At 57.1% G+C, this 26,956-nt stretch overlaps 1 protein-coding gene across 1 annotated transcript in view; it reads left to right on the top strand.

Moving 5' to 3' along the window:
• The window catches only part of GALNT9 (polypeptide N-acetylgalactosaminyltransferase 9), an 88,964-nt gene that overhangs the window by 7,043 nt on the left and 54,965 nt on the right, over positions 1–26,956 (top strand). Inside the window, exon 2 of the mRNA XM_027125274.1 lies at positions 17,512–17,692. Coding sequence (XP_026981075.1) covers positions 17,512–17,692 — 181 coding nt within the window. The remainder of the gene's footprint in view (positions 1–17,511; positions 17,693–26,956) is intronic.

The raw sequence follows: 26,956 nt of genomic DNA, 5'->3' as shown, positions 1-26,956 counted from the left end.
CAGTTTCTTCACCTGTAAAATGGGATGAAATACTAATTATCTCCCGGTGTCACCGTGAGAAGTAAGTGAGGGAAGCACGTGAGCTCTTGGGCGACGCCTGGCGCGTGGGTCTTGCTCAGCTGACTTGGCTGAGCTCCAGCTCTCTTTTCCGCTTGTCCACAGTCCCCTGACCTTCCCCCCACCAACTCCGCCAGCCCTGTGGGTCCCTTTCTGATGCAGCCCCACCCCTGCAGAAAAACGCATGGCCCCCACGCATCCACGGGAAGTTGGGGAGTGGGGATCAGGGAGGTGGTTTCATCCAGTTCACACTTTATTCACAGAACCAGCGCTGGCTGCTTGCAGAGCACAGGACGGGGTGCCCACAGCTCAGGGCCTGGGTGCCTTCCTCTGAGAGTTTACAGCCAGGTAGCGGGGAGGCAACTGCCTGGCATTCTCTGTTCTCTAAGGCAGTGAGTGTGAGTGACAAGAAAGCAGGGTGTTGATGGGCTGTGTTGAAGGTCAGGAGGGCTTCCTGGAAGGAGAGGAGTTTGGAGCTGCACACTGGAGTTGGATAGATGACCCAAACCCCAACTGGGAGACCGTGGCAGGTCAGTTCCCCTCGCTGAGCCACGGTTTTCCCATCTGTGAAATGGGGAGGGTGATCATCCTTCCATGAAAGGATTTTTTTTGTTTTTGGTTTTTTTTTGCGGTGCGCGGGCCTCTCACTGCTGTGGCCTCTCCCGCTGCGGAGCACAGGCTCCGGACGCGCAGGCTCAGCGGCCATGGCTCACGGGCCCAGCCGCTCCGTGGCATGTGGGATCTTCCCGGACCAGGGCACGAACCCGCATCCCCTGCATCGGCAGGCGGACTCCCAACCACTGCGCCACCAGGGAAGCCCCATGAAAGGATTTTGAGGCGATTAGACAAGATGATGCGTGTGAAAGTGCCTGACACATAACAGGTCCTCAGAAAAGTGAGCAAAGACAATGGAGGGAAAAGAATTGAAATGAGGCGGAATTTGGACAGATGGCTAGCATGGTGCCTGACAGAGTTTCTCAATAAATGTTCCCTGGATGGGTGGATGCATTTATGGTTGGGGGGAGGGAGGGAGGGAGGGAGGGAGGGAGAATGTTTGAGTGGACAGGGGGATGGGTGGGGAGGTGGATGGATTATGGATGAATGAATATGGGAGGAGACCCCATAGAGGGTGCAAAGCCAAGCAGTGAGGAAGGGGGACAGGCATCTGGCATGGCTGGAGGAGGACAGAGGGCCAGGAAGGCGGGAGCCCCGCGCGCCCTTGTGGAGATGAACAGCTGGCCTGGCGCAGGTGTGAGGAAGACAGCCTCGTCCGGCGTGGCCCTGGTGTAAGGGTGGCTCTGCCCTGTGGCACAGTCAAAGAGCGCTGGGCACTGCCTGGGGCTGCAGGAAGCCCTTGCTGCCCCTGCGAACAGAGCTGTGAGGCACGTGCTCCCTCCGGGGCTGCAGATATCAGAGCAGTCTCCTGGCAGCTGGGAGTGAGTGTGTCCAGAGAGCTACCCAGAGAAAATTCACGTGGCTCTGAGACCCGCGGAAGTCAACTGCTAAGCTCTAGGCCTTCACCTCCTCGCCTCCAAGGTCCCTCCGCTGCTGGAAGGGCTAGCATCTCTGTTCCTGACCTGGTGGCCTGTGGGGTCAGAAGGACCCAAGAAGCAGGGACCTGCTGGTCCTCAGTCAGCGCCACTTAGGGCAGGTGTCTTCACGCTGCACCCCACCTCCCTCCAGAAAGGCAGCTCTTCCGGGCCTAGGACTCTGCCCCCGACCTGGGGCCCTGCGGCTGGAGCGGCCTCTGGGGATTAGAGGGAACCCCTCGGGCCGGTGGGTACCACAGGTCCCCAGCCCTCTTCCTGGTCTCACTTCATCCCAGCGCTAGCGAGGAGCCAGGAGGCCACAGAGCTGTGTTCAGTGAACTTGGAGCCGTCGAGGGCGATTCTGAGGGTGGGTCGGGGACAGCCACTGCCGGTCTGATCTGTCCTGACTCGGCAGCCAGCCCGGCTTGCAGGGGTTCTGCAGATTGGAGCCTGCAGACCATCCCCCAGCAGGAGCTGGTCTGCCTACCGCAGCCTCGCCCAGCCCTCCGTTCCCGCCTCCGCCCGCGCCGCGTAACCGTGGTCGCCGTACCTGCCCACGCCTGGCTGCGCCTGCGCCGCTCTGCCCGCGGGTCTTCTCAAAGGCACTTGACGGTGGGCCCATGACTCTCCTGTCTCGGTGGGAGTGGCTGGGATGCTAAACGTGGGGGAGAGAAACCCAAACGGCGGGGAAATGCGAACAGCCCCTGTGTCAGGAGCCGTTCGACCGTGTGTCGCCAGGAGGACAAACGACCCGAGCGCCCGTCGTGCTGAGTGTCACGCGCGCCACCTCGTCCAGCCCCACAGCAGCCCTGGGATGGGGGCTCTGCCCCCGTCACCCCGAGGGAGGCACGCGAAGGCTGAGCGTCTCGCCTGAAGTTAGGACGTGGGTGAAGGTGGGGTCTGAATCTTGGTGGCTTCGCTCCAGCCTCCAACTCAAACACATTCCAGCTTGATTTGGGGGGGAGGGGGGGTTAGACCAGGAGCAAAACGAGACGTCGGACTCGGCCCCGGCCCGGCTCTGGGTCCTGGAGAGCCGGCGCCACAGCTGTCCAGGGGCTCGGGTCTGAGGGGACGCGAGTGGCTGATACCCATTTAGGGAAGCCCTTGAGCTGAGACTTCCTAGTTGACGCCAGCGCGGATTAAGGCTTTGGGGGTGTTGGGAAGGACTGTATTTTGCGTGAGAGAAGGATATGAATTTGGGGGGCCAGTGGTGGAATGCAATGGACTCAATGTCTGTGTCCCCCAGATTCCTACGTTGGAGCCCTAATCCCAGTGGGCGGGTGTCAGGAGGTGGGGCCTCTGGGATGTGGTTGGGGGAGGTGAGGTCATAAGCGTGGCCCCCATGATGGGATTAGTGGCCTCGTAAGAAGAGGAGGTCGGGGATCTCATTCTCTCTGCGTGCACACGCCGAGGAAGGGACCCCTGAGGACGTAGCAGGGGGGCCGCCATCCGCAGGGCAGGGAGAGGGTTCTCATCAGGAACCAAATCGCTGTCTTGATCTGGACTTCCAGCCTCCAGAACCGTGAGAAACAGATGTCTGCTGTTAGGCCCCCTGTCCGTGGTGCTGGTTACGAAGCCCAAGCTGACTGAGCCGGGGGTCCCACGCCGTGGGGCGCTCTGCATCCTCAGGGTCAGCGTGAGCTCTTACGCTCGTCCGTCATTCTTTGTCTGGAAGGACACTCTCTGCAGACGGAGCGTGGGGGCAACACCCCTGGCTCCAGTTCCGTTTCCTTCGGTGGGCGCCCTGCAGTGGCCCTTTCATTCATGCATATGTGCCTTCATTCATTCATTCATAGACACCTACTATGCACGAGGTCCTGGGGCTCTGGCCTGAGTAAGGCGGGCAGCCCCTGCCCCAGGATGTCAGCAGCTAGGCCCAGGGTGGGGCTGGGCCCTCTGTACCTGTCCAGTGGGGCTAGGGGCACAGAGCCAGCCTCACTCTCTGGGCTGCCCGGACTCTCGGCTCCCTGGGGACCTGAGTGTGGGCTCTGAGGTCTCCTCCTGCCTGTGACCCCCAGAGCGGGGCTGGCCTACGGGACAAGCATTTCCCGGGAGATTCTGCCGTCGGGACCGGAGCCCGATGCGGTGGGCGTGGGGAAGGTCGGGCCCCAGCCACCCTGACATCCTTGGGCAGCTTCGCTCAGAGCCAGGTCACCACTGAAGGGACAGGATGCCCAAATGTCCCCTGTACCCTCTCCCCAGCAGTGATCAGGCCCAAATTTGGGGCAGGTTGGCCCAAGAGCTGGCCGAGGGACATTCCACGGCCCATGTGCTTTACAAAGTGAAGGAGCTAGGAAACGCATTTCGCCAGATGTTTCCAGTCATCCCTTATCTCCCAGGCTTTGGCCCCATAAATATTCATATTAGTTGAACAGGAGTATCATGTATGAAGATTCATCAAATACCAGATTAGTCTCAGTGAGAATATATTTTACAGGTATTGCCACGTCCTGCGAAATATTCATGGCTTCATAGTTTCAGAAGGGCAGTCCGTCTTCCCACTGTTGACAATATGTTATTGCTTTGGGTCCCCAGGGAATCTTAAAAGACCTGTCTGTAATGAAATTAGCCGTTGTGTTTGGAGAGAGTGGCTAAAACTGAAGCTGGGAGGGACGTTATCTTCGAAGGCGAACCAGGGGCTCTCGCGTTAATCTCCTCTTTGTAATCATCAAAATTAATAATCAGGCACGTTAAATCAGCCCAAGTTCTCATAGGGGAAGGAAAGAGGGAAGCCAGGGCCACCGTTGCCACCCCTCATCCCCCCAACCCCAAGGTCACGGGCACTGGAAGGACACCACCTAGAGCCCGGCAGGTGACGGGCAGGTGACGGGCAGGTGACAGGGGATTTCTCCACTGCGCACTGTGGAGTCCCGCTTGCTGGGTGATGTTAGGAGAGGGGACTGAGGGCCTCTTTGATCCGAGGGCAGCGTGAGGACCCACAACCCGGCAGTGTCCGTCTGAAGCCTGTCTCTGTTCTCTCGAGTGTCCTGGTGTGTTTGCTGCGTGCTGGTCATCGTCAGGAAACACGGAGTTGTGGCCTCATTGGAGGCCTGGACGGGCAGGATCTGTGTCTGCGCCATTCCCCAGGCCTCCCAGAGGCTGTATGCCCCACACGGGGGTCCGTCTGGCCCTCTGACTTCCTTCCCCCTGTGCCCCCAAGTCCACAGAGTTCAGAACATCCTCCGGGGAAAAAGCAAGTCCTGGATTCATCTCCCGGATCTCCACTGTTCTTCACGCTCATCCCAGTAATTTCTTCCCGTCTTGTCAGATACTTAGTGCTTTTTCACAATTGATTTTGTTACTTTGTTTTAAATCTTAGTGGTTTTAGGGCGGCGGGTCAGTCCGACTGGCCTGTCCTGTCCCTATGGGGATTCTGCTGACGGAAGGCCGCCAGCGGCCGTGTGTCCCCAGGGGTGTCCCAACACCGAGGCCGTACCTCACGGGCCTGTCCAACCCGGTTCCCAAAGGTGTCTTCATTCTGCTTCTTCCTCTCAGATTATCTTGTGACCGGCAGCCTCTCCATTTGGGCTGTTTCCTCTCTCAGAATATTGGCTTAAGTCGCTATGACAGATGGAAATCAGTGATTCAAAGAGAAGCTGGAAGCCTGAAAGCCACGCTTCCTTCCAAGTTGAAAAATTGCAGTCGCCCACGTAGCCCAGGTTTCTGTGCTGGAAGGAGTGGGTTGGCCAAGTGTGAAATGACTCTTCTGGGGAGAGGATGTTCCGGGGGGTGGTCCTCGGGAGCTGGCGGCTCCATCCACGTCCCGGGAAGGCTGTCGGCTCAGGGTGGGCAGCCAAGTCCTCCGTGGGTGGGAGGCCACTGGCTGGGGGAGACGGCTTGGCCTTTCTTGTTGCAGTGTCCTCTTATTCCTAACTTGAACCCCCTTGCCTCTCGGGGTGAAGAATTCAGAGTCCTGACAAAACCCCAACTGACATGACCTAACTGCACTGTGCTTTGTTTTTCTTGTGAACATGAAATCCCGAGGCTGGTAGATGTCCTCAAGAGCCCAACCCCATTTGAATCGCAGCTCCCCGCTTCCTCTCGTGTGGCATTCCACCTCATGGTCACATGACGGCTGCTCCAGCCCCAGACATTGAGTCCTAGTTCCAGTTAGGAGAAAGGGGGAAGGGCTGTAGATAAAAGGCAAAAACCAAAAACAGACCCCACATATACCAGCTGAGTCTCTGCCCCTTTTAGACACGTTTCCCAGAAATTCCACCCAGCGAATGCCATTTAAATTTTATTGACCAGGTTTTGGTCACATGCCACTCCTAGCTGCGAGGTCAGCCCAGGGAGGCGAGCCTTTTAGCTGAAGGCATTTCTCTCCAAAACAAATTGAGGTTCTACTAATAAAAAGGTTGGAGAGAATAGATGCTGGCCAAGCAACCACAGGGTGTGCAGCTGGCCCTTTTCCCCCTCCTACCCACCCCTCCCTCTCCCCCTCCCCCTCCTCCTTCCCTCTCCTATGAGCTTCCTGGGGCCACTGTAACAAATGACCACAAACAGCGTAGCTTTAAACAACAGGAATTTCTTCTTTCACAGTCCTGGAGGCCGGAAGTGTGAAATCAAAGTGTTGGCAGGCTGATCCCTCCTGGAGGCTCTGAGGACGTCTGTTCCAGGCCTCTCCCCAGCTTCTCGTGCCCCGGGCAATCCTCGGCAGTCCTTGGCTTGTAGACGCCTAATTCCAACCTCTCTCTCCCTCACCATGTGGCGTCTCCTTCTGTAAGTGTCTCTCTAAATCGTAAGGACGCAGGTCGTTGCATTTAAGACCCACCCTCATCCAGAAGATTTCATCTAAAGTCCTTACCTTAGTTACATCTGCAAAGACCCTTTTCCCAAATGAGGCTACTTTCACAGGTTTCTGCTGGACAGCGCCTCAGGGGCCACCATGCAACCCAGCACCCCTCTCCAACCATCTAAACCAGGGGCACAACCTCTCGACCTCCAGGGCACCGTGCAAAACCTGCAGGGACCGCGAGAGAGCAGAGGCCTGCCTGGGGCGGGGGTGGAGCCCATCGCTGCCCTGTGGAGAAGCAGGCCCCTGCGGCCAGCATGCCAGATCCTTCCAAAGAGCTGGAGTCAGGCTTCCACGTGAAACCCGCATGGGCTGATTTCCAAGAGCACCACGTGGGGAAAACACCAGGACCCACAGCAGCACCTCTGGGGCTTCTTCCCTGCTCTAGCCCCGCTGGTTCCTCCTGTTGGCTGGTCCTCTGCAGGGTCCGGACCGTCCGCATTAGCTGAGGGTCAGCGCCCGAGGGTCCCGAGGCGTGTCCAGCTGCCGGGCACCTCAGAACCCAGGCACCTTCGCTCTAGCCGGCTGCCCTGAGGTTCTGAGGTGCCCAGCAGCTGGAGAATCCCTGGGCCAGGGCTCATCTCCAGAGCACCTGGACTCCTGGGCCAGTGTACCCGGGCGCCTGGACGCCACCAGCTCATGTGGCCCCTCAGCAGGCGCCTGCCGCCTCTCCACCCCCCAAACCTCGGGGTCTGACAGTCTGTGCTCCCGCCATCCCTGGGGCGCCACGGCTCACGTGTGCTGACGGCAGATGAAAGGGCTTCGACTGCCCAGCCCAGGGCTACTGGCAAGGGCTGGTGAGAGCAGACCATCCCAAGACCCCAGCTCTGGGGGCCTCCCCACCTTGGCAGGCAGGTCTCCAGCAAGCGCTCTGCCTGGTTCCCTGCCACATCCTGGCGACATCAGGGCCCCAGGGCAGAGGAGCGAGAGAGGAACCGCCCAGGACGTTAGCTTCCTCTGCTGTTGCAGCAGGTCTGTCTGTCGAGTTCATTTCCTGGAGCTGCGGTGACAGCCCACGTGTTGGGGACTTAACACCACGCAGATCTGTTCTGTCACAGTTCCGGAGGTCAGGAGCCCAAAATGGGTTTCCCTGGGCTACGGTCGGGGTGTGGGCAGAGCCACGCTCTCCGAAGCCTCCAGGGAAGGATCCTTCCCGCCTTCGCTGCCCGCTAAGCCTGCACGTCACAGGGCTTCCTCTCTGTCTCTGCCAAACCTCTCCCAACCCTCTCCATTCAGGGACACTTGTGATGGTGTTTAGGGCCCTCCTGGGTCACCCATCTCTGCCCATCTCAGGGGTCTTAACTTAATCCCACCTGCAAAGTCCTGTTTACCATTTAAGGCAACGTGTCCACAGGTTCTGGGGATTAGAAGCTGGTATCTTTGGGAGCTATTACTTAGCCCACCACACTGGTCCTGGCTAACTAACAGATAGAGACCCTATTTGTTACTTAACTTATGAGATTTTTTCCCAAAATATGAATGAGTTGCTGATATGTAGAGAGATGAATCTGTACTGCTGCTTTCTCTCGAAAGTCTAGAAGAGCTGGTGGCTTTGGACCTGTTAGATCCGGAGCAGTGGTCCCCGCAGGTCGGACGTGTGTACCCACTCACCGCAGTCCCCACCCCTCCCTATTGCCCTATGACACATGCCGAACGACAGTCCCTATTTATCATGAAATGCCATTGTCACTTTTCTCGGGGCACAACAAGAGAAAGCGTCTGGGAAACGGGCTCCAAACTCCTCCCCTCGGCTCCTGAGTCATCTCCTCAGTTGCACCTTCCTGCTGTCCTGCCTTCCAACCCAGAGTCAGTCCCCTGCCCCCCGCGTGAATAGGGTCTCCCACCCGCGCTCGGATAGAGACATCTCGCCACTGCGTCTTCCAAATTATCTCTTGTAATTAGAAAAGTGTGCTCCCTCAGGTCGTGGGAAAGGAACTTCAAATGATCATTCCATAAAAGTAGAACTGCTGTGGGCGACCGGCGGTCTTTCACATTAGTGCACGATCCCTACCAGTTACCGCAGAGATGATGAATTTGAGACGGTTCACCCAGGCCCTCAAACGGAAGACACTTTACCTCTGGAAAGTCAAATTGTTGCCTCTGAAGCCAAATGCGTTTCACCAGAGGTGTCCCCTCGGGCTCTGGGCCAGAGCAGCAGAGCAGAGAATGTTCTGGAAGCAGTGGGCACCCCGACGGGCACTCCATCAGTAGGAGCATGCTGGGACTTTGGATCTGGAAAGGGAGCCTTGCTTTCCACCCGACCTTGACGAGTTGCTTCCTACAGCTCGGGACCCACCTCTGCCCCCTCCGCCTGGGCTCCCAGCTATCTGGGCCCCTGGGAGAGCCACCCACCCACCAGGCCTCTGTGCTGGGGCCTCAGGCCCTGTCCTGCCTTGGCCAGCTCAGCTCCTGTTTACCTGGGCTGGGCTGGACTGCCCCTGAGTGGGCCACCCATCCGGGCCGGGATGGAGAACCCCTGAACGGGCAGCCTCCCTTTGTGGAGACCAGGATGGCCCTCAAAGCCCTTATTCTCGGTGCTCAAGATATCAGAGGAGGGGGCTGTGTCTCCTGGTTATAATCTTCCTGGGGCACATGCCCACCATTGGCCAGTGTCCGGGGGATGAAGTGTCTCATTGGAACCCTGTGGTGGAGAAGGCAGGCCACATGGGTGACAGCCACGGAGAGGGCCGGTTCCTGAAAGAACTAGAGAGGGTCTGCTGAGGTCGGGGGGAGAGAGAGGGAGGGAAGGCACTGGGTCACCCGTGCCTACAGGCCACCTTGCCTGCAGGGAGCCCTCACCCCCTCCCACCTGGACACCACCGCCAGACCATCAGACTCAGCACAGGCCCCTCCGAGCCCCCTCCACCCGATGGTTAGTGTTCCTGGCCCTTCTGTGGGCCCCTTTCCTGCAGGTTCAGAAAGCTCCCCGGAGGCTCCAGGAGGCCGTGTCTGAACCCCCAACCCCAGCCTGCGGGGGCAGCTGCCCTGTGTCTTCCCGTGAGCGTGGCTGACCTCAGCACACTGGCCCACGATTGCGTTTGTGTGACTGTCTCCTGCCCGGACAGTGAGCCCCTTGAGGGCAGGCATTGCGCGTGTTCCGCCGGGAACCTACGCACAGCACCTGGCACGGATCCTGGCATTTGAGATGCTTCATGCATTTTTGGTGAATGGTTGAAGGAATAAACGGTACGGCCACAAGATGAGATTTTATGTTCGCAGTCGTAAAAAGTGATGCTTACGCAGAATTTCTGTGACATAAGAAAATGCTTAGGATGTAGTGATAAGAGCAGAATGCAGGCTTGTATATACGTCATGTGTATTTATTAAACTCAGTTGAAACTATTATATACAATCTTATAAAAACGATCTAGAGCACTGAAATACTGATACTGGTTTTCCCTGTGGAGTGAGACCCTGGGTAGCCCTGTGGGCGTGTGTGTGTGTGTGTGTGTGGGCGTGTGTGTGTGTGTGTGGCTTCAGAACTTTCTGCAATGAGTATTTATGATCTTTTCAATCAGAAGAAACGCACTTTCTAATTAGAGAAGTAAGAACGTATATTGCTGGCAACAACATAAAACAAATCTAAACTTTCTGGAAAGTAACTTGGCGCCAAGATCCACAAAAATATTTTACCCTTGACCCAGTGGTTCAATATCTGAATAAGGAAACAGACCTGAATGCACAAAATAAATAAATAAGTCAATGTACAGGACACAGGAACTGTTAAGTAGATGTTTAATATCTTGGTGCTTTAAAAGGTGATCATTAATTATAATTATTATCGAGTCACATATAACAGCACAGGAGACACTGACCATAACTTTAAGTGGCAGCAAAAGAGGGAGGCGGACTTGCCCCTTGGTGCCCCCCCGGCCCCTCCCCAAGGGCAATGCAGGAGCGGGGAGCCAGCGGGCGCCAGGGAAGCCTGGGCCGTCCGATTCCCACTGAGCTGGAGAAGCTCCCTGAATGCCAGTGGGCAGCTCATCTTTGGGAGAGACGTGAGGCCCCTGTGGGTGTGCAGAGGGGCTCCATAGATCTCCCGAGCAGGGCTTGTGTTCAGTCTGGATGCTGTGACGTGGCTGCACCTGTTATCCACCGTCACCTGGTCGGTCCCCGTGCCATGCTGACTGTGGGTGTTCCCATACCATCCCTGCCTCTAACCTTGACTGGCATTCCCCCCCCCCACCCACAGAGGGAGCCCCTTACCTGGCTGGAGGGGAAGTGTGGAACCAGGAGCACCGTGGACCAGCAGGTGCTGGGAGAGCCTCCCGTGGCTCACCTGTAGTGTGGGCCTGAAGCTCACCCCCGCGCCCCCACCTGCCCGGGGAAAATGAAAGCCAGGTGTATTTCACTAAAATGCTACCAGGAGGGTGCATCCTTCCTGCCCAGGGTGTAGTGCAGGACCTTCCTTTCATGAGATGGTAGTAATAGTGACAAGTAATTGTAATTAAAATGTCCTTGATGTCAAAGTGAAAAGCTGGTGACCTTTCTGAGTCCCCTCTAAGAAGCTTCTTTGAGATGCTTTGAAGTTTACAGCACGTGGCTAAGAGGCTGGGCTCGCCACCTGCTGGCTCTGGGGCCATGGCGAGCCTCGGTGGTCTCCTCCGTGAAGTGGGGGGATGAAGGCGCCTGGCATAGAAGGGTCCATGGGGAGTAACGGAGGCAGGTGTGGGCAGTGCCTGGCACGGGCGGGCCAGTGCGGCAAACGTCAGCTCTGACCTCCAGTCCCAGAACTGCGTTGAGGATGCTGGCTTTTGTTTCTTTTGTCAGAAAAGCTGTCGACAGAGGTTTCCGAGCTAATGAATGCAAATTTCCCATTGTTCTCAAAATCACGGCTATTCAAGGACGAAATGACAAGTTTGCGGCACCCTCCACTGGAGGAGGAGGTGGAGGGTTTCAAACAGGAAAAACAACCCCTCTGCTCCTGTTAAGGAAGCCGGTGCCTCTGGAATCTGCACCCGCATCCGCGCAGGTCAGCCTGACAACGGCCTGAGCGTCCGTCGGATGTGAGGGACGCTGCACCTGGGCACGTGCAGTTCTCAGGATCCACCGGCTGCAGGTCACGTCCCAGCGGGCGGCGTGAGTGGTGGGTCTGTGTGTTCGTTTCCACAAGCGGATGGCTGAAACAAGAGTCATCCGTTCCCTCACGGTTCTGGAGGCAGAAATCTGCAGCCAACGTGTGTGCAGGGCCACGCTCCCTCTGGAGGCTCCACGGGAGAGTCCTTCCTGCCTCTTCCAGCTCCTGGTGGCCCCAGGTGTCCTGCGCTCGCGGCCACATCACTCCCAACACCGCCTCTATGGTCTCATGGCCATCTTCTCTGTGTGTCTGTGTCCAAAATTCCTTCTTCTTTTAAGGGGCTCAAGTCATTGGGTTAGAACCCACCCCGATTCAGGATGCCCTCATTGTAAATGACTACATCTGCAAAGGCCTATATCCAAATAAGTTTGCAACCACGGGTCCCAAGCGTCAGGACTTGGGTGTATCTCTGGGGGCCACAGTTCAACCCAGAACCGTCTGGAGAATCTGGTTTCTTGCTCTTTCAGGGGCCCTCGCACCGAGGCTGGCTAATTGGAGCAGGAGCCCCAAGAGGCAGGGTAGGAACGAGGGCACTTTGCTGCCTCCCCACACCCCCACCCCCAGCCCTCCGGTCCCAGCCCCGCCCCTGCCCCACCCCGGCCCCGGCCCCGCCCCCCCCGGCCCCACCTCTGGCACCCCCGCTGGTCCCAGCCCCGCCCCTCCGGCCCACCCCAGCCCCACCCCCGCCCCAGGCCCCATCCCGGCCCCCACCCCCGGCCCCACCCCCTGCGGGCTGCTTGGTGATGCCAGGAGCTGCGAGATGTGAGGACAAAAGCCCAGTTGCGGGCGTGGCTCCAGCAGGCCTCGGCAGGCCCTACCTGGCCATCGGTTCAGTGGGCCTCAGACCCTGCAGTAACGGCCGAGCTATCTTTAATCTTGACAATTTTCTTCTCTCTCCGTTTGCCCTCGTTTCCCGGGGGTACCAATCAATCCCGCCTCTTAGAAGGAATTCTTCGGGAGAAGAGATGTGAGTCAACGCTGGGACACGAGAAAAAAGGTGGGATGAGAGCTCCGGGAGCCCTGCGGGGAAGCACCGATGCGCGCGACTTTCCTTGAAAACGAAACGAGATCCGTGGGTTCTCAATCAGGCGAGCGGTTACGGGTCTTTACTGCTCTGGAGACTACGACGGGGGCTATCAGAGACCCGCGGCGGGCAGCTCTGACCCCTTGCCTCCCCGCAAGGGTGCTCTGGGGGGCCAGCCTCTGAGAGCCGCTGCAGCCTCCTCTGGGTCGGCCGTCTCCGCAGAGCCAAGAAGGCCCAGGGTGAGGCCCAGAAGGTGCCGACCCAGGATCCTCCCCTTGCTTCCAGCCCCACTGGAGCCCAAAGGCCGGGTGTGCACCACGTTCTCGCCTGCAGTGCGTCTTGTACCTGTGGCGGGGTGAAAGGCGGTGAGCGCCTGTTCCACGGCAGAGGTCCTCCGAGTGGGGTCCCCAGCCGGCAGCATCAGCATGCCCTGGGGGCTTCTCAGAGGTGCCAGTTCTGCCTCCGGCCCACCCCGGACCTGCGGAATCAGATGCTCCGGGTGGGCCCCTGCAGTCTGTGTCCTCCAGGGGTCGCTGCCCACGTTTGAGAACAGCCATCTAAGGGCAGCTGTTGCTCCGCGGAGCCCCCGCCTCCAGGGCCCAGCAGGAGAGTGTCTCGGGGGTACAGCCCCTTGGGGTTGGCGTGCTGGCTCCCTGCCCACCCTCTCTGTCCGTCGGGCTCAGTCATTCATTCTCCATCCACTCTCCCAGCTCACGTCCCTCCGGGCTCTGTGGCTGCTGGGAGATCAGCAATGAAGAGCACGGACAAGGCTCCCGGGGCTTTGGTTCCAGCGATGGCCAGTGTCCAGCTGGTCCCACCAGCACGTCCGCAGCGGTGTTTTGTGGTCATTTGCGGACGTGGGCACCTGGCAAATGGCTGATTCAAGGAGCAAAGTCGTGGAGGACTTTAAGAGACGGGGACCCTGAAGGCGGGCGTCTCCTTGACCCCAGGCACCTCACTCTAGTCCCAGCTCTGCCGTGAGGAGTGTCTGCAAGAGGAAACTGGACCCTGTCTCACGAGGCAGGTGATTCGGAAGCTCCTGGGAGAGTCAGCAGTACACAACAGTGAAGCACCTTCCCTCGGCGCCACATCGCCTGCGTACAGATGCAGGTTCTGGTGCTTGCAAACTGCGTGACCTTGAGCAGGTCATTGGACCTCTCTGTGCCTCAGTTAGCTCATCTGCAAAATGGGGTGAATTATAGCCCTGCCTCACAGGGGTGTTGTGGGGAATGAATGCGCTGGTATCTACAGGACACATGCTAGCTGAATGTTAACTGTTATCATTCTTACACGTTCATCTTAAAAAGCTGTACAGAAAGTCAAGCTGCAAACCTAAAGCAAACCAAAATATGCGTACTTCGGGGAAATTACCAGAGTGTCACAAAAGCAATCAATACTGCCTTGACATTTGGAAATTCTTCACTAAGTGCACGGGTTCAGTGAGTGATAGAATTCCACTTCAGTCCTCATGGGCCCTCATTGCTTGTCTCCACAGTGAATAATATTAACATAATCACAGTGTGGCAAAAGTGGACTCCTCTCTCGTTTTGGAATCAACCCATGGACAAATCTGTGGAAAGCCCAGTCGCAGTTACAGAGCAAAATGTAGATGTTACAAATGATCTTTGACACCATAAAAGGGATGGCGCAGCTAAGCGGGAGACGCAAAGGAAGTATGTTAATGTCTTTTCGTTTGCGATTCAACATTTTATTTATTTATATTGCGGTAAGAACACTGAACAGGAGATCTGACCTCTTAACACATTTTTAAGTGCACAATACGGTATTGTTAACTAGGCACAGTGTTGTACAGCAGACCTCTAAGTTTATTCAGAGGGGTGTGTGTGTGTGTGTGTGTGTGTGTGTGTGTGTGTATCCCTGGAACAAATATATATAACTGAAACTTTATACCCATTGAACAGCAACCCCGGGAGTATGTTAATTTCTCCTGTAAGCTGGTAAGGAGTCCATAGACAGCAGCTAAAGTTGATACTTCCAGAAATAGAGCCTTAAGTTTCCTTTTAAGGTCACAAAAGTAACCACCAGAACAACTAAAAACAATAACATAGCTAAGAAGAATCAAGGGAGGCAGGAGCAGGATGTAGGCGGTAGGGAAAATGGGCTAAATCCTCATCTTTCACGCCAGGAGGCCAAGGGAAATAGTCTCTGGCTGACAAAAACTAGACCCATAAAATTACTCTGCGTGTCCACAGTGGACAACATGAGAAGGCCTAACACCAGAAAAAGTCATTGCCTTTGGAGAGAGGGAGAGAGCACGGGAAGCGCTGGCTCTTCATTTTATAGCTTTTTCTGGAGGGTTTGACTTTCTCAACAGGTGCATATTTTACTTCCGTAAGCGGAACCTGGTGTGATGGCCTCAGCCACGCTGCCGGGGCCCGGCTGCAGCAGGCGGTCCCACCCGGGGCAACCCCTCCCTCCGGCCAGCTGAACGCACTCTGAGGCTGGGCTGCCATGAGCAGCGAGACTCTCTCTTCAGGTGTGGAAGCACATTTGCCTGTGGGAGACGCCTATTTACAAACCTTTCAAAGAAACTGCAAGTACAGCACAGACGTTTAAAAACAGCATGATTTTATATATACATATATATATATATATATAGCAGTATTAAGATAAGCGGAAGTGATTTGTGTCATGTGATTTTTCAATTTTACATCCAGTGAGTATCTTTCAGTCCTACATAGATACCAACGCTACATTTGTCATTTACAGTGGAGTATTCCCAGGACTTCCCTGGGGGTCCAGTGGTTAAGACTCTGCGCTCCCAATGCAGGGGCGCGGGTTTGATCCCTGGTCTGGGAACTGGGGGAGGGGGGGGTGTCCCTGGAGCCTGCGACCTTGGCTCTGGTGATCAGAGGAGCCCCCGGCTGTGTGGAGGATGGAGGTCGGCTCCCCACCCCCGCCCTCGCTGGGAACCGCTAAAAGACAAACTGAGGCATATTGCAAATTTTAAGATTATATTGGACATGGGAATTCCCTGGTGGTCCAGAGGTTAGGGCTCCGGGCTTCCACTGCAGGCGGGCGTGGGTTTGGTCCCTGATTGGGATCCCGCATGCGCACTGCCAGCCAAAAAATAAACAAAAAGGATTATATTTGGACAAAAATTGATTGAAATGGGGCAACCTACAACTGGAAGTGGTTAAGAGCGCCCCACCCATAGCAGCTGGAGAAAGTATAGATTAAGCACGGAAGCAAAGCAAAGGTGATCGTTAACTGGTATAGCTTAAAGCCCAGCTGTGAGTGATTGGCTGTGATTGGCTGTGTGTGATTGGCTGTGTGTGATTGGCTGAGAGTGGCTGTGTGTGGTTGGCTCTGTGTGATTGGCTGTGTGTGGTTGGCTCTGTGTGATTGGCTGTGTGTGATTGGCTGTGATTCTCTGCGTGTGATTGGCTGTGTGTGGTTGGGTTTCCGTTTCATAACCTCGAGGCATTCACAGGCTTAGGGTTGGGTTTGTTTGCACACAGGCCATGTATTAGACCCCCCAGCCAAGTGGCCTCCTTGTTTAACTAATTTAAAAACCTAAGGAGGGAGTGGGTGTCACAAAAGAAGATCCTGGTACCCAGTGTGGGGCAGCGTGTGACATCAATGTTAGATATTTCCCTGGGTTTATACTTCTGGTGGCCTGAGCTAGGACCAGAGGCTTCTCTGTGGAAGCTATTGACTGCGTCTCTGGGATGGGAATTCATCCCAACTCTTTCTGACTTAAACTTCTGCTCCCCAGACCTCACTCCCAAAACCAAGATGCACCAGAATCACCCATCCCAGAGAGAGCAAGGGGTGTTGTCCTTGCTTGACTGGCACTGCTCTGGTCCCTGGCATCAGGGGGGTGATGTCTCCTCTCCTGGCACAAGTGACCAAATAGAACATTCCAGAAAACACTCCCTTGGCCTGGCCTTCTCAGGCACACACACATGCGCACACACCCTGGTCATCCCGGGAGGGCTCCTTTTCAGCCAATGCCACCTTCCACCCCGGTGGTCCCTGTTCTTGCTGCTGTCACCATTGAGTAGCTTCCTCTGTTCCTCCAGTTTTGGAAATAGAGTCGTACATATGTTTTCCTCTGTGTCTCTGGAGGCTTCTCGCTCAACATAATGCTTTTGAGACTCATCCAGATTGTTGCATATTTGGTAGTTCCTTTGTTTTTATCCCAAAGTAGCATTCCATTGTGTCGATGTACAATTAGTTTAAATTATAAAGACCAACAATATCAAGGATTGGTGAGCAAGTGGGGCAGCTGCTTTGCATTTTTAAAGTTAATTTATTTATATTTTATATTTTTAAAAAACCATGAGAGTTCCCTGGTGGTCCAGTGGCTAAGACTCCTTGCTCCCCATGCAGGGGGCCCGGGTTCAATCCCTGGTCAGGGAACTAGATCCCTCATGCATGCCACAACTAAGAGTTCGCATGCCACAGCTAAAGACCCCGCGGCAATGAAGACCCGGGGCAGCCAAAATAAATAAGTAAATATTTTTTAAAAATAGCTTTTGCTTTTTAGAACAGTTTTGGGTTTATAGAAACATTGAGTGGCAGGTACAGAGAGTTCCCATGTTGCCTCGCCCCCGCCCAGTTTCTCCTGTTATTAACACCTTGCATTGATGTGGTACATTCGTTACAATTAGTGAACCTGCACTGACGCATCATAATCACTGAAAGTCCTCAGTTTACGTGAGGTTCACTCTCGGTGCCGTACATGCTCTGGGTTCGGACAAATGTATACGGACATGTACCCACCATTACAGAACGATACAGAGTAGCTTCGTGCCCTAAAAATCCTCTGTGCTCTGCCTGTTCATCCCTCCCCACAAACCCCGGCAACCACTGATCTTTTTACTGTCTCCATAGCTTTGCCTTTCCTGCAGTGTCCTAGAGCTGGAATCCTGCAGTATGCGAGGAATTTGCTGAGTTTGCACCTGCAAAAAGGGCCTTTTAGGGTGAGGCTGGGAGAAGGGCGGGGGAAGGACGCGGTAGGTCCTGGGACGTGCCTGACCCCCTCTTTTCTCCGTTCCGCCAGGGCTCGCCAAGCCCATCGGTCTGGTGGAGGGGCCGGGCGGCCTGGGCCAGGGCGGCATGGCGGCCACACTGCGTGACGACAGCCAGGAGACAGAGGGCAAGTTCGAGGAATACGGGTACAACGCACAGCTCAGCGACCGCATCTCCCTGGACAGGACCATCCCTGACTACAGGCCCAAAAAGTGAGTACGCCGCCCCTCCCACAGACACCTCCAGGCAGCGCCCCGCAGGCCTGGGCTCCTGGCACCCAGATGTTCACAGGATCTGCTGGACAGGCAGAGCGGAGGGAGGGGGGCCCTGGCAGGTGGGGCACCCCCCATCCGTCTTCTCTGCTCTCGGCCATGGGCATCCTCTGCAGGTGCCCAGTACAGGACTGAGGCTGCTCAGGGACGGCGCCGCCCAGGAAGCTGGGCAGCGCCATCGCCGATGCTCCAGGTGCCGCCACTTATACAAATAACACAAGTGACAAGTGACACAGCTTGAAGCACAGTCTCTGCCAAAGGCGTCTGTCCTCCCGCTTTTGGTGCAGGAGCCGCGATGGGGGGCGGAGGTCCTGCTTGAAATGAGCGTCGCCCGTGTCTAAAAGGCGTTCCATTTCTGTCACTTGCCTGTAAACCCCGGTCCCCCCCACCCCCAAAGCCACAGCAGTTGATTAGTCAGAAAAGTCAGACCCCTCGATGGCTGTGCCTTGCCTTCTGGTCACTCAGGACTCCTGGTCTCAGATCATCGCCTCCTGTAGTAAAGCAGAGGCGAGACTAGAACAAAACTCCGTGTTGAGTGGACCTCACTGCTTTACTAACTTCCGCCGAGCAGGGCGCCTGCACCCTGGACGTGAAGCCAGGCTCCTTCCTGTGGCCCTGGCCGCAGGAACTCAGCCTGCAGCTCGCAACGTTGAACAGGACAGCACTTTCAGCAGCACCTTCTTCCTGGCAGGGGCCACAGTGCAGGGCTGGGCTGGGCCGGGCAGCCGTGTGGTCAGAGTTGCCGCTCTGAGTCCTGAGTCCGCGGAGCAGCCTCCAAGGAAAGGTGGGTGGGGGGTGCGGGGGAGTGTCTCCTTTTAGCGCCTGTCTTGGTTTGCCCCTCTTCCAGTTGTGGCTTCTGAGATAGGACTCTGGTTTGGGAAGTGGTCCCAGAAGCCCTGGGAGGGGGTGGGAAGGCTGACAGGGAAGGGCCCGGAGCGTGAGAAGGTGCATCGTCGTTGCGGGTACAGGTGGTCGGCAGCGGATCAGCTCCACTGGGGACACAGGGCCTCGGGGCTACCCCAGCCCAGGGAGGACCAGGGAGCGGTTCTCACAGACTCCCTGTTCCTCCAAGCTTGAGGGCTTGCTGTGCGAGGAGTGAGGTGAGATGCCCAGAAATGAGTTTCTAGGGCGCTGGGGCAGGGCCGGCAGTGAGCGCGTGGCCGCCCCAGGGAGTGCTGGGGCCTGGGGCGCGGGGACCAGCGCGTCTGCCCAGGTTCCGTGCTCTAGCCGCAGCCGGGATGCGTGAGCTGCAGGGTGGGAGGTTAGGCCGTCTCGTGACTCCATTCCTGTCGCGTTATACCCAGAGAGCCTGGAGCAGGCGGCTCCCCCGCCTTGACCACCGCGGCTCGCGATGGCGCTATTTCATTTTCATCGCATTTATTTTCATGGTTACCGTTGATTTAGCATAAGCGGTGCTGCTTTGCGTTTGCAGCGATGAAATAAAGGTGCCGTTTTGAATTTAAAAAATGCATTTAGGTGTAAAACAGGCCAATTTGGAGAAACATACAAAGTAAATAGTAACGCAGGTGGTGCCGAGATGTGACGGCAGTCACGGACGCGGACCTGAATGAGTCAGGGGCTCTGAGGGTGTGTGTGAGTGTGCACGCGTGTGCGTGCGCGTGTGTTTGAGTGTGAGTCGCTTTCTGAAAGCCCCCGTCGTGTCCTGACTTTGGGAGGATGAACTAAGTTGCCCACCAGCAGGGTCAGCACAGCTGCTGGCGTTTAGCTCTGAGCGCCTGGGCAGCCCAGGTGCAGTTCGGGGGACCCCCCCAAGGCCAGCCTCAAGTTCAGTAACTCACTAAAATGAGTCATAAGGCTCAGCAAAGCTGTTGCACACGTGGTGCAGTTTGCTATCGCTGAAGGACACCAGGCAGGAGTTTCCAGCTGGCCCTCATGGTGGGGCTCACAGGGACGGTGCCTGATTACCCCAGCAATGAGGTGTGAGCACGCTATGGCATATTGCCAGCCGCGGGGCTCCCTCGAGCCTTTTGTTTGTATGTTTTTTCCCTTGAGCCTTGGCGTCTGGGTTTTTACTGGCTGACCTCAGTCTCCAGCCCCTGCAGAGGTCAAGTCGAGACCCCACATGAATCCCACTGTAGCAAAGACCCCCTGGCAAGGCCCCAGGCCTCCAGGTGAAGGTGACGCTCTTCTCAGGCAGGACGTTCCAAGGGCTCAGAGGTCACCTCCCAGGAGGTGCAGGGCATGGACGAGCCAGACCTGTTGCCTTGGCCCCTTCCTGTGCACGTGGTCCTCGTGGGGACACCTCAGCTGACTTGGTACGGAAGTGGCACCGTGCTCCACCTTCCTGAGCCACGCGGCACATCGGGTCACAGCACCCCGTCCCTGTGACTCCGGGGGCTTGCAGCCCCTGGACTTGGGTCGGAGGCAGTGGGGGGCGTTCTCCTGCTGCGTCTCCTCCTTCACCTCATGGCACTTGTTGTCATAACTGAAGACAACCCCTTCTTGCCCTCCCAGAGATCGTCTTCTTTTGGTGGCTCTGCGGAACCCTCTGGAACCCCTCCACGCCGCCTCTGCATGGCTGGACCCCTTGCCCAGTGGGCATTGGGCTTGAGTCCAGTCATGCCCAAGTAATGATGAAGCGGAAGCCTCTCTGTGACCCCCTGAATGCCCCCAGGGCCCGCTTTCAGAGCAGTCCCAGCCCACAGGGGTCCAGCCCACCACCCCCAGCCCTGGGCCAAGGGCAGGGGTCTCCCAACGGTCCTGCCGCATCTCCCAACATCAGAGCAGTGGTGCTTACACAACAGATGTGCGTCTGCGTGCAGCAGACGCTTGTCGGTCGCCTCCTCAAAATCCAGTTCTCTTTCTTCGGGCAGTAGCTCCCTGTTTCCATGTGGGGACCCATGGAAACTTCCCACCCCTGCTGCAGGGTGGGTCACATGACCAGGGCTAAGCCAATCAGAGCTCACGGTCCACCAGCCACAGTGATTGGCTCAAGGAGATCACATGGTCTAGGCCAGTCCAGCATGAGCCTCGGAATTACCTGAGGCCACGGGGGGGAAAACCAAGATTTTCCCCAAAAGTAAAAGTGCAAGTTTAGGAGCCTGGGATCTGCACTATCTTATCATCATGAGGGGAGAGCTTGAGCTCCCAGGGCGCACTTGTGAAACCGAAGCAAAAAATCCGGTTGCAGGGCATGGCAGAGCTGGGATGTGGGGAGGAACTGGGTTCCAGTGCTATGAGCACCTGGATCCAGCTGTCCCTGAAGCCACTTGCAATAAATTACAAATAAATTTTAAAAATAAGTCCGCTAGACTCTGCAGTAAATTAGTATACACACATACACATGTATACTTTAAATTTTTTGCTTAAGCAAATTTGCACTGGATTTTCTGCTTTTTAAGCTGAAAGGGCTCCACCCGATGTGTGTGGTGTGTCACTGCACACTCTCCTGTCCTCGGGAGCACTGTCCTCCCATGTCTTGCTGGGCCTGGGATTTGCTCAAGCAGCAGGAGCGATTCTGGCTTTCCCTTTGAAGGTTCAGATCCCCTGTAAGAAACCTCAGCCTGCCGAAATAAAAGCTGACAGAGTGATCAATCCCAGTTGTCACTCTCACGTCACAAAAGAAGACATCAGGGCGAACTTTGAAAGAGCTGACCTTTACACTCTGCCTTAATTGATAGAAACCTGCTTTACAGAAACTCTGATTTGAAGGGGCGGAGCTCTCTGCCTCCCTGAATTAGAGAATGTGGATTTTATCTAGTTACTTACCTGGTTGTTTATATCCCATTTCTTCCCAAAAAAGAAGCGAGGAGGCTTTGGCGCCAGGCACATGTGCAGACCACCCCTCCTACCCCCATGGGCGATGTGGCTGAAGAATCAGAAGTGGAGAGGGGCCTTCCCACGCCCCTCCCCCACGCCCCTCCCCCCAGTGCCCTCAGGCTCCGCCCGGGGCCTCTCTGGAGCTTACTCATCCCAGAGCTTCCCTCTGCACGCAGGGGGCTGCATCATGGGGATTTTTCAAAGCAGTGACAGCCCTCATGAGAGCCTCGCTTAAAACACGGGCTCCAGTCCCCCAGGGGCCTTTCTGACGAGGAGCTGGGGTCTTCTCATGAGCATGACCAGGCATCCAGTCTTCTATATTTGGAAGTGAGATCTTCCCTGACCTTTAGTCCTCCAACAGGAATTCCCCTTATTGCCTACCATTCTGGGGGCTGGGTTGGTAAGACTTAAAACCCAGTTTGAAACGGCTGAAGCAAAAAAAGGGAATGTATTGGCTCAGGCTCTGAAGGGTAGGCTTTCAGGCACGGCTTGATCTAGGGGATGCCGCTGTTACATCAGCTCTGCCTGCCTTCAAGTCGGGTCAGTCAGGATCCTGGAAGGAAATCGCTGACATCCTCAGGAGGGATGTGGGCAGAATCTAGGAACCCCACGAGGGCTGTGAGGCACCCAGGGAGCGCAGCAGCGGCTGAGAAAGCTGCTCAGTAACATACAATATCCTGGAGCCTGATGTTCTGCAGTGGGCGGCGTCAGAAGACTTTTCCTGAAAAAGGCCGTGTGTAAAAACCTCCCTGTTTTTCTTTACTCTCACAAGACTGCCACACTCACAACACTTGTGACATCAGATGTGTGGGGCTTTCCCACACCAGCCAATTCTCTGACACCAGCTGTGTGTCCTGCACTTCAATTCAGTTCTGACACTCTCTGCCTGCAGTCGGCGTCAGACCCGCAGGTGCAGGGCTTAGATGCCAACCTCAGCTCCAGGCTCTGCCCCGGCACTTGTGACCCCTGCTTGGCTTCAGACACTTGCTAGGACTGCGCACGGAACTCAGGGACACTTGTGTTTACTGGCGTGTTCTAGAATGAGGACGCGATGAAGGACACGGGGGAGGAGCCGGAAGAAGCGCTGCGCAGCGGGAAGCCTGGGAGGGTCCTGAGCACACGAGCGTCTGTCCCTGAGGAGCCGGAGTATCCCACGCTCCTGGCACTGGATGTGTTTGGGGCCCAGAAACTCTCCAAATCCCGTACTTCAGAGGCTTCATCACGTTGGCATGATCCATTTTTAGCTTCGCTTTCAGCCCCTCCTCCCCAGAGGGTGGGGAGGAGGGGCTGAAAGCGCCAACTTTTTTTTTTTTTTGCGTTACACGGGCCTCGCACTGCTGTGGCCTCTCCCGTTGCGGAGCACAGGTTCCGGACGCGCAGGCTCAGCGGCCATGGCTCACGGGCCCAGCCGCTCTGCGGCATGTGGGATCTTCCCGGACCGGGGCACGAACCCGCGTCCCCTGCTTCGGCAGGCGGACTCTCAACCACTGCGCCACCAGGGAAGCCCAACTTCTAATCGTGCTTCGGTCCTTCTGATGACCAGCCCCCAACCAGGAGCCCACCCAGAGTTGCCTCATTAGAACAAAACTCCCTCCCGTCAGCCAGGGACTCCCAAGGCACTCGGAGCTCAGTGTGAACACTCCGACCTCGCCCATCGCCCTGGAGGTTCCAAGGGTGCGGCTCTGTGTCTGAGAAACGGGCGCAGAGACCAGTGCATGTTTCTCGTTACTTCATGAGCCAGACAGTACCTGTTTCAGGCTTTGGGGCCGCGCGAGAGCGGCCACAGCCAGTAGGTACATGAGCGGGCGTGGCTCTGGCCCCAAAAAACTTTATCTGCAAATCCAGGAGGCAGCCTGTTGTGTGGCGTGATTTCCCCGTCTTACCTTCCTCACGTCACCCGGTGTGACCGATCGTATTTTCCAAAGGTGGACGCAAACCCCTCGTCTGGAACCTTGCCCCGCCCGCATCAAGAGGTGGAGACAGTGTCCGTCCCCTTGCAGTCAGGGGGCTTTTGAGGCTGGTCATTCCATCGAGGAGGGCGGACGTGAGGCTGTGGAGCTCTAGGGCTCCCCGCCAGCCCGGCAGGCGCCCTGGACCAGGGGCCGCCACGTTGTGAGGAAGCCCCTGCGCGCTCCGGCAGAGCGTCCATGCGGCCGGGCGCCGAGAGCCGGCGCTCAGAGACCCGCCAGCCGGTGCCGCCTCAGCCCCACCCGACGGCCCGCTCCACAGTCCCTGAGCCGGCACTGCCAGCCGACACCTGGCAGGGGGCCGCGGCAGGAAACGAGATGACGCCGACCCCGCGCTGAGGATGCCTGGCGCCCGCGGGAGGAGGCCTGAGGCTGGCGCTGCAGCGGGCTCGCTCGCGGGCACCGGGGGAGCCTTGCGCTCCGCAAACAGCAGCCGCTGCGCGTTGTCACACATCGGTGGCCGTGCCCGGTGCCTAGGGGGCCCTCAGGAAATATGCGTGGAGGATTAAATGAATCAATACATAAACGCAAGCTCTGTCTACGCCCGTTTGAAACTTTCAGTTTGGTTTCCTGAACAGCCTTTAGCCCCCGGAGCCCATCCATCCAATCTGGCAGGTGCAGTCATCAGAACACACGCGGGTGGAGGAGCGTGTGCGTGTGTGTGCAGGCACACGTGTGTGGGCATGTGTTCCCAGCTCAACTGGCAATTCCATCCACTCTCAAACCAAAGTTCTCTGTACCTTTCTCCATTGGATACATTATTGATTTCCCTTTGTCTGGAGGTAGATAGCTTTTCTGATTAAGCGGTGGCTTTAATTATGCCGCAAAGCACATAACAAAGATCTTGATTATTAAGACTGGCCCACGGGATAATGGAAGGAAGACTGGCAAACCCAAATTAAACGGCATCGTAAAAATGAGCGGCCTCGTCCGAGGCCCCGTCCTGCGTTCCCGTGCAGTGATGCCCCCCTCCCCCCCCCGCCTCGTTAGGGCTGGAGACGTCTTAGTGCTGTGAACCGTCTCTGCTGCGCGTGGCTCGGCGGTCAAGGGTAATGAGTGTGGATTTAGCGGATGGTGATCGCGAGGCACTGGAAACAGGCACCGCATGCCACGTGCCAATCCGGCTCCACATGGGGGCTCTGATGCCACTGGCATTGAGGGTCTGCAAGTGGAGGCAAGGGTCCCAGATAATGGGATGGAAAGCACGGTGCTGTCAGGGAAACAGGCTGGTTTCTTTCCTCCTGCTGCAGCCAGTAGACCCCCTTCCCTTCCCACCAGGCCCAGGAGCCCAGGGAAGGAGATGCTTGGGGAGGGCGGGGGCCCCTCAGCTGAGGCTGCTCCTCCGCCTGGGAGGCTCGCCGAGGGGAACAGGCCCCACCCGCTCACCCTCCTGTGTGCCGGGCTCTTCCTTAGAGCCAGCTGGTCCCCCTGCAGCAGGGTTGGAGGCTAACAAAGCCAGACAGGAAAATCGGAGGCCACCTGCCCCGTGGCTCCGTCTCAGCTGGGGATTTGCTGGGAAGGGGGAGCCCACTCAAGGGCCCCGTGGAGGGTCCACTCGACGTGGGGCTGCCCCAGATCCCGTCGGGGGCCGGACAAACAAGTACCAGGGTCCCACCTCTCCCTTCCCTTCCACTGACCACCCTAAGGGCTCACTGATGATCCCCAGGGCCCTGCTGGGGCTGCTGGGGCAACAGAAGACACCTGCGCTGAGCTGGACCCTGGCATGGGGCGGGTCATCGGCCTCTGGCCCAGCGATGGCAGGGACTGCCCTAGGGAGTGCCTGGAGGGGCTGGAGGTCGCAGGCCCTGAAGGTCGCACACTTGGGCCCCGATGGACCTCACTGCCCAGGCAGAGACACTCCAGGTGGGCGCAGGGGTCCTCTGCAGCACTGCACCCAGGGCTGTGTGGTCTGGCCACCCTTGCAGTCCGCTCACTCTCCTGGGCACGAGCAGGCCTCCAGGCAGCCAGACGGCGACCGGGCCTGTGAGCGCGCGACCCCACGTGTTACTGTCCCACCGGGCTCCTATGAGGGGGGTGTGAGGGGCCTTTCTGTGCACGGGCCAGTGTTCTGTTTCTGACCGGCTTTTGCTCTGAGCTCTGAGGGTGGCGTGTGTGCTCATTTCTCCTTGAACACGTGGTGCAGTGATTCTCATGCATCTCAGCCCGTGTCTCTCCAAAGGTGCGTATGGGTCGCCCGCAGCTGTGAGTGAGGGCCTGGGTGTGGAAGGGTGAGTCTGAGACCCGTACTCACCCTTAGCTCCGCGCACAGGCTCCTCCAATGAATATGAGCCATTAATGTCTCCACAGAGTGCGGCTGTGCGTAAGGTGCCCGTGAGGGCATGTGTGTGAAGGCATCATGGGCAATGTCTCCACAGAGTGCGGCTGTGTGTAAGGTGCCCGTGAGGGCATGCGTGTGAATGCATGATGGGCACGTATAATGCGCGTGTGCACATCTGTGCTGTGTGTGCAGTTGTATGTATGTGTATTTGCAGTGTTTTACTTGTGTGCACGTGTGCTTGTGCATGTGTGTAGTATACGCATGTCTGGGTGTGTGCACATACATATTGCTTCTGGGAGGTCTTGCAGCCAGCTGCCTGGACGGATGGGTGGACTCAGGCTGGGAAGGACAAGACCCCAAAGCAGGAGACTCTGGCGTTCCTCGTTGCTCAGGTTTCCTCCTCTCCACCTTCCCAAGCAGCCCCTCTTGTGCGGTTTTCTGTGGGGCTGCGCTGTCTCTGTGCCCATCAGGATCCTGCCTTGGGCTGGCAGGAAGGCCAGGCGTTGGTGTGGGATGCACTGGTCTGGGATTCCAGGCTCGCACCGATGTTCCTGAGAGGGCAGGAGCGTGTCAAGCCAGCAGGCAGCTGCTGCCCAGAAGGCATCCCCACTCCCCGGTGACGTGCTTCCAAGAACCCTCCTGACAGCTGTTCCCAGACACGTCCCTCTCGGCTTCCGATGGTACAGCTCCTGGGTCTGTGCTCAACCCGGACCCGTCTCCTCTGGCAGGAGATGGATGTGTGTCCTGTTGTCACAGGCAAAGCTTGCTGCCCCCCCGGGAGGCCACTGCCACTCCATCCCCTCTCCATCCTGCATTTATTTCTCCAGCGGCACAAAGGGCGTCCCCATAAATTTCCATCAGTGTCGCTGCCATGGCCCCGTTTCCCCGGAGGCCAGCTGGGACACAGCGTGCGACGCATTCCAGTCACGACCTCGGAAGTGGCTTCGAGAGCCCGTAACCACGCCTGGTGCTCTGTGGGCTTATAAATCCTCTGTGGTTGAGGATGTCCTGCTTCTCTGGCTCCAGATGGGACATGCGAAGCCGAGCCAGAGCCTCTCTGGGGCCCACAGCCCAGCCCCTCCTCCGGCCTTGACCTGAGGGGGTGGGCGTGAAGCCGGCCAGCCTGCGGGAAGCGTCCAGCCTGTACCCAGCACCGTGCGGGAGGCGTCCAGCCTGTAC

The sequence above is a fragment of the Aethalodelphis obliquidens genome, unplaced genomic scaffold (genome assembly GCF_003676395.1).
Source record: "Aethalodelphis obliquidens isolate GAN/ISIS:26980383/991018 unplaced genomic scaffold, ASM367639v1 scaffold28, whole genome shotgun sequence".
Taxonomy (NCBI): Eukaryota; Metazoa; Chordata; class Mammalia; order Artiodactyla; family Delphinidae; genus Aethalodelphis; species Aethalodelphis obliquidens.
Note: the sequence above shows the minus strand (reverse complement) of the source record. Positions and strands in the feature narration are given on the sequence as shown.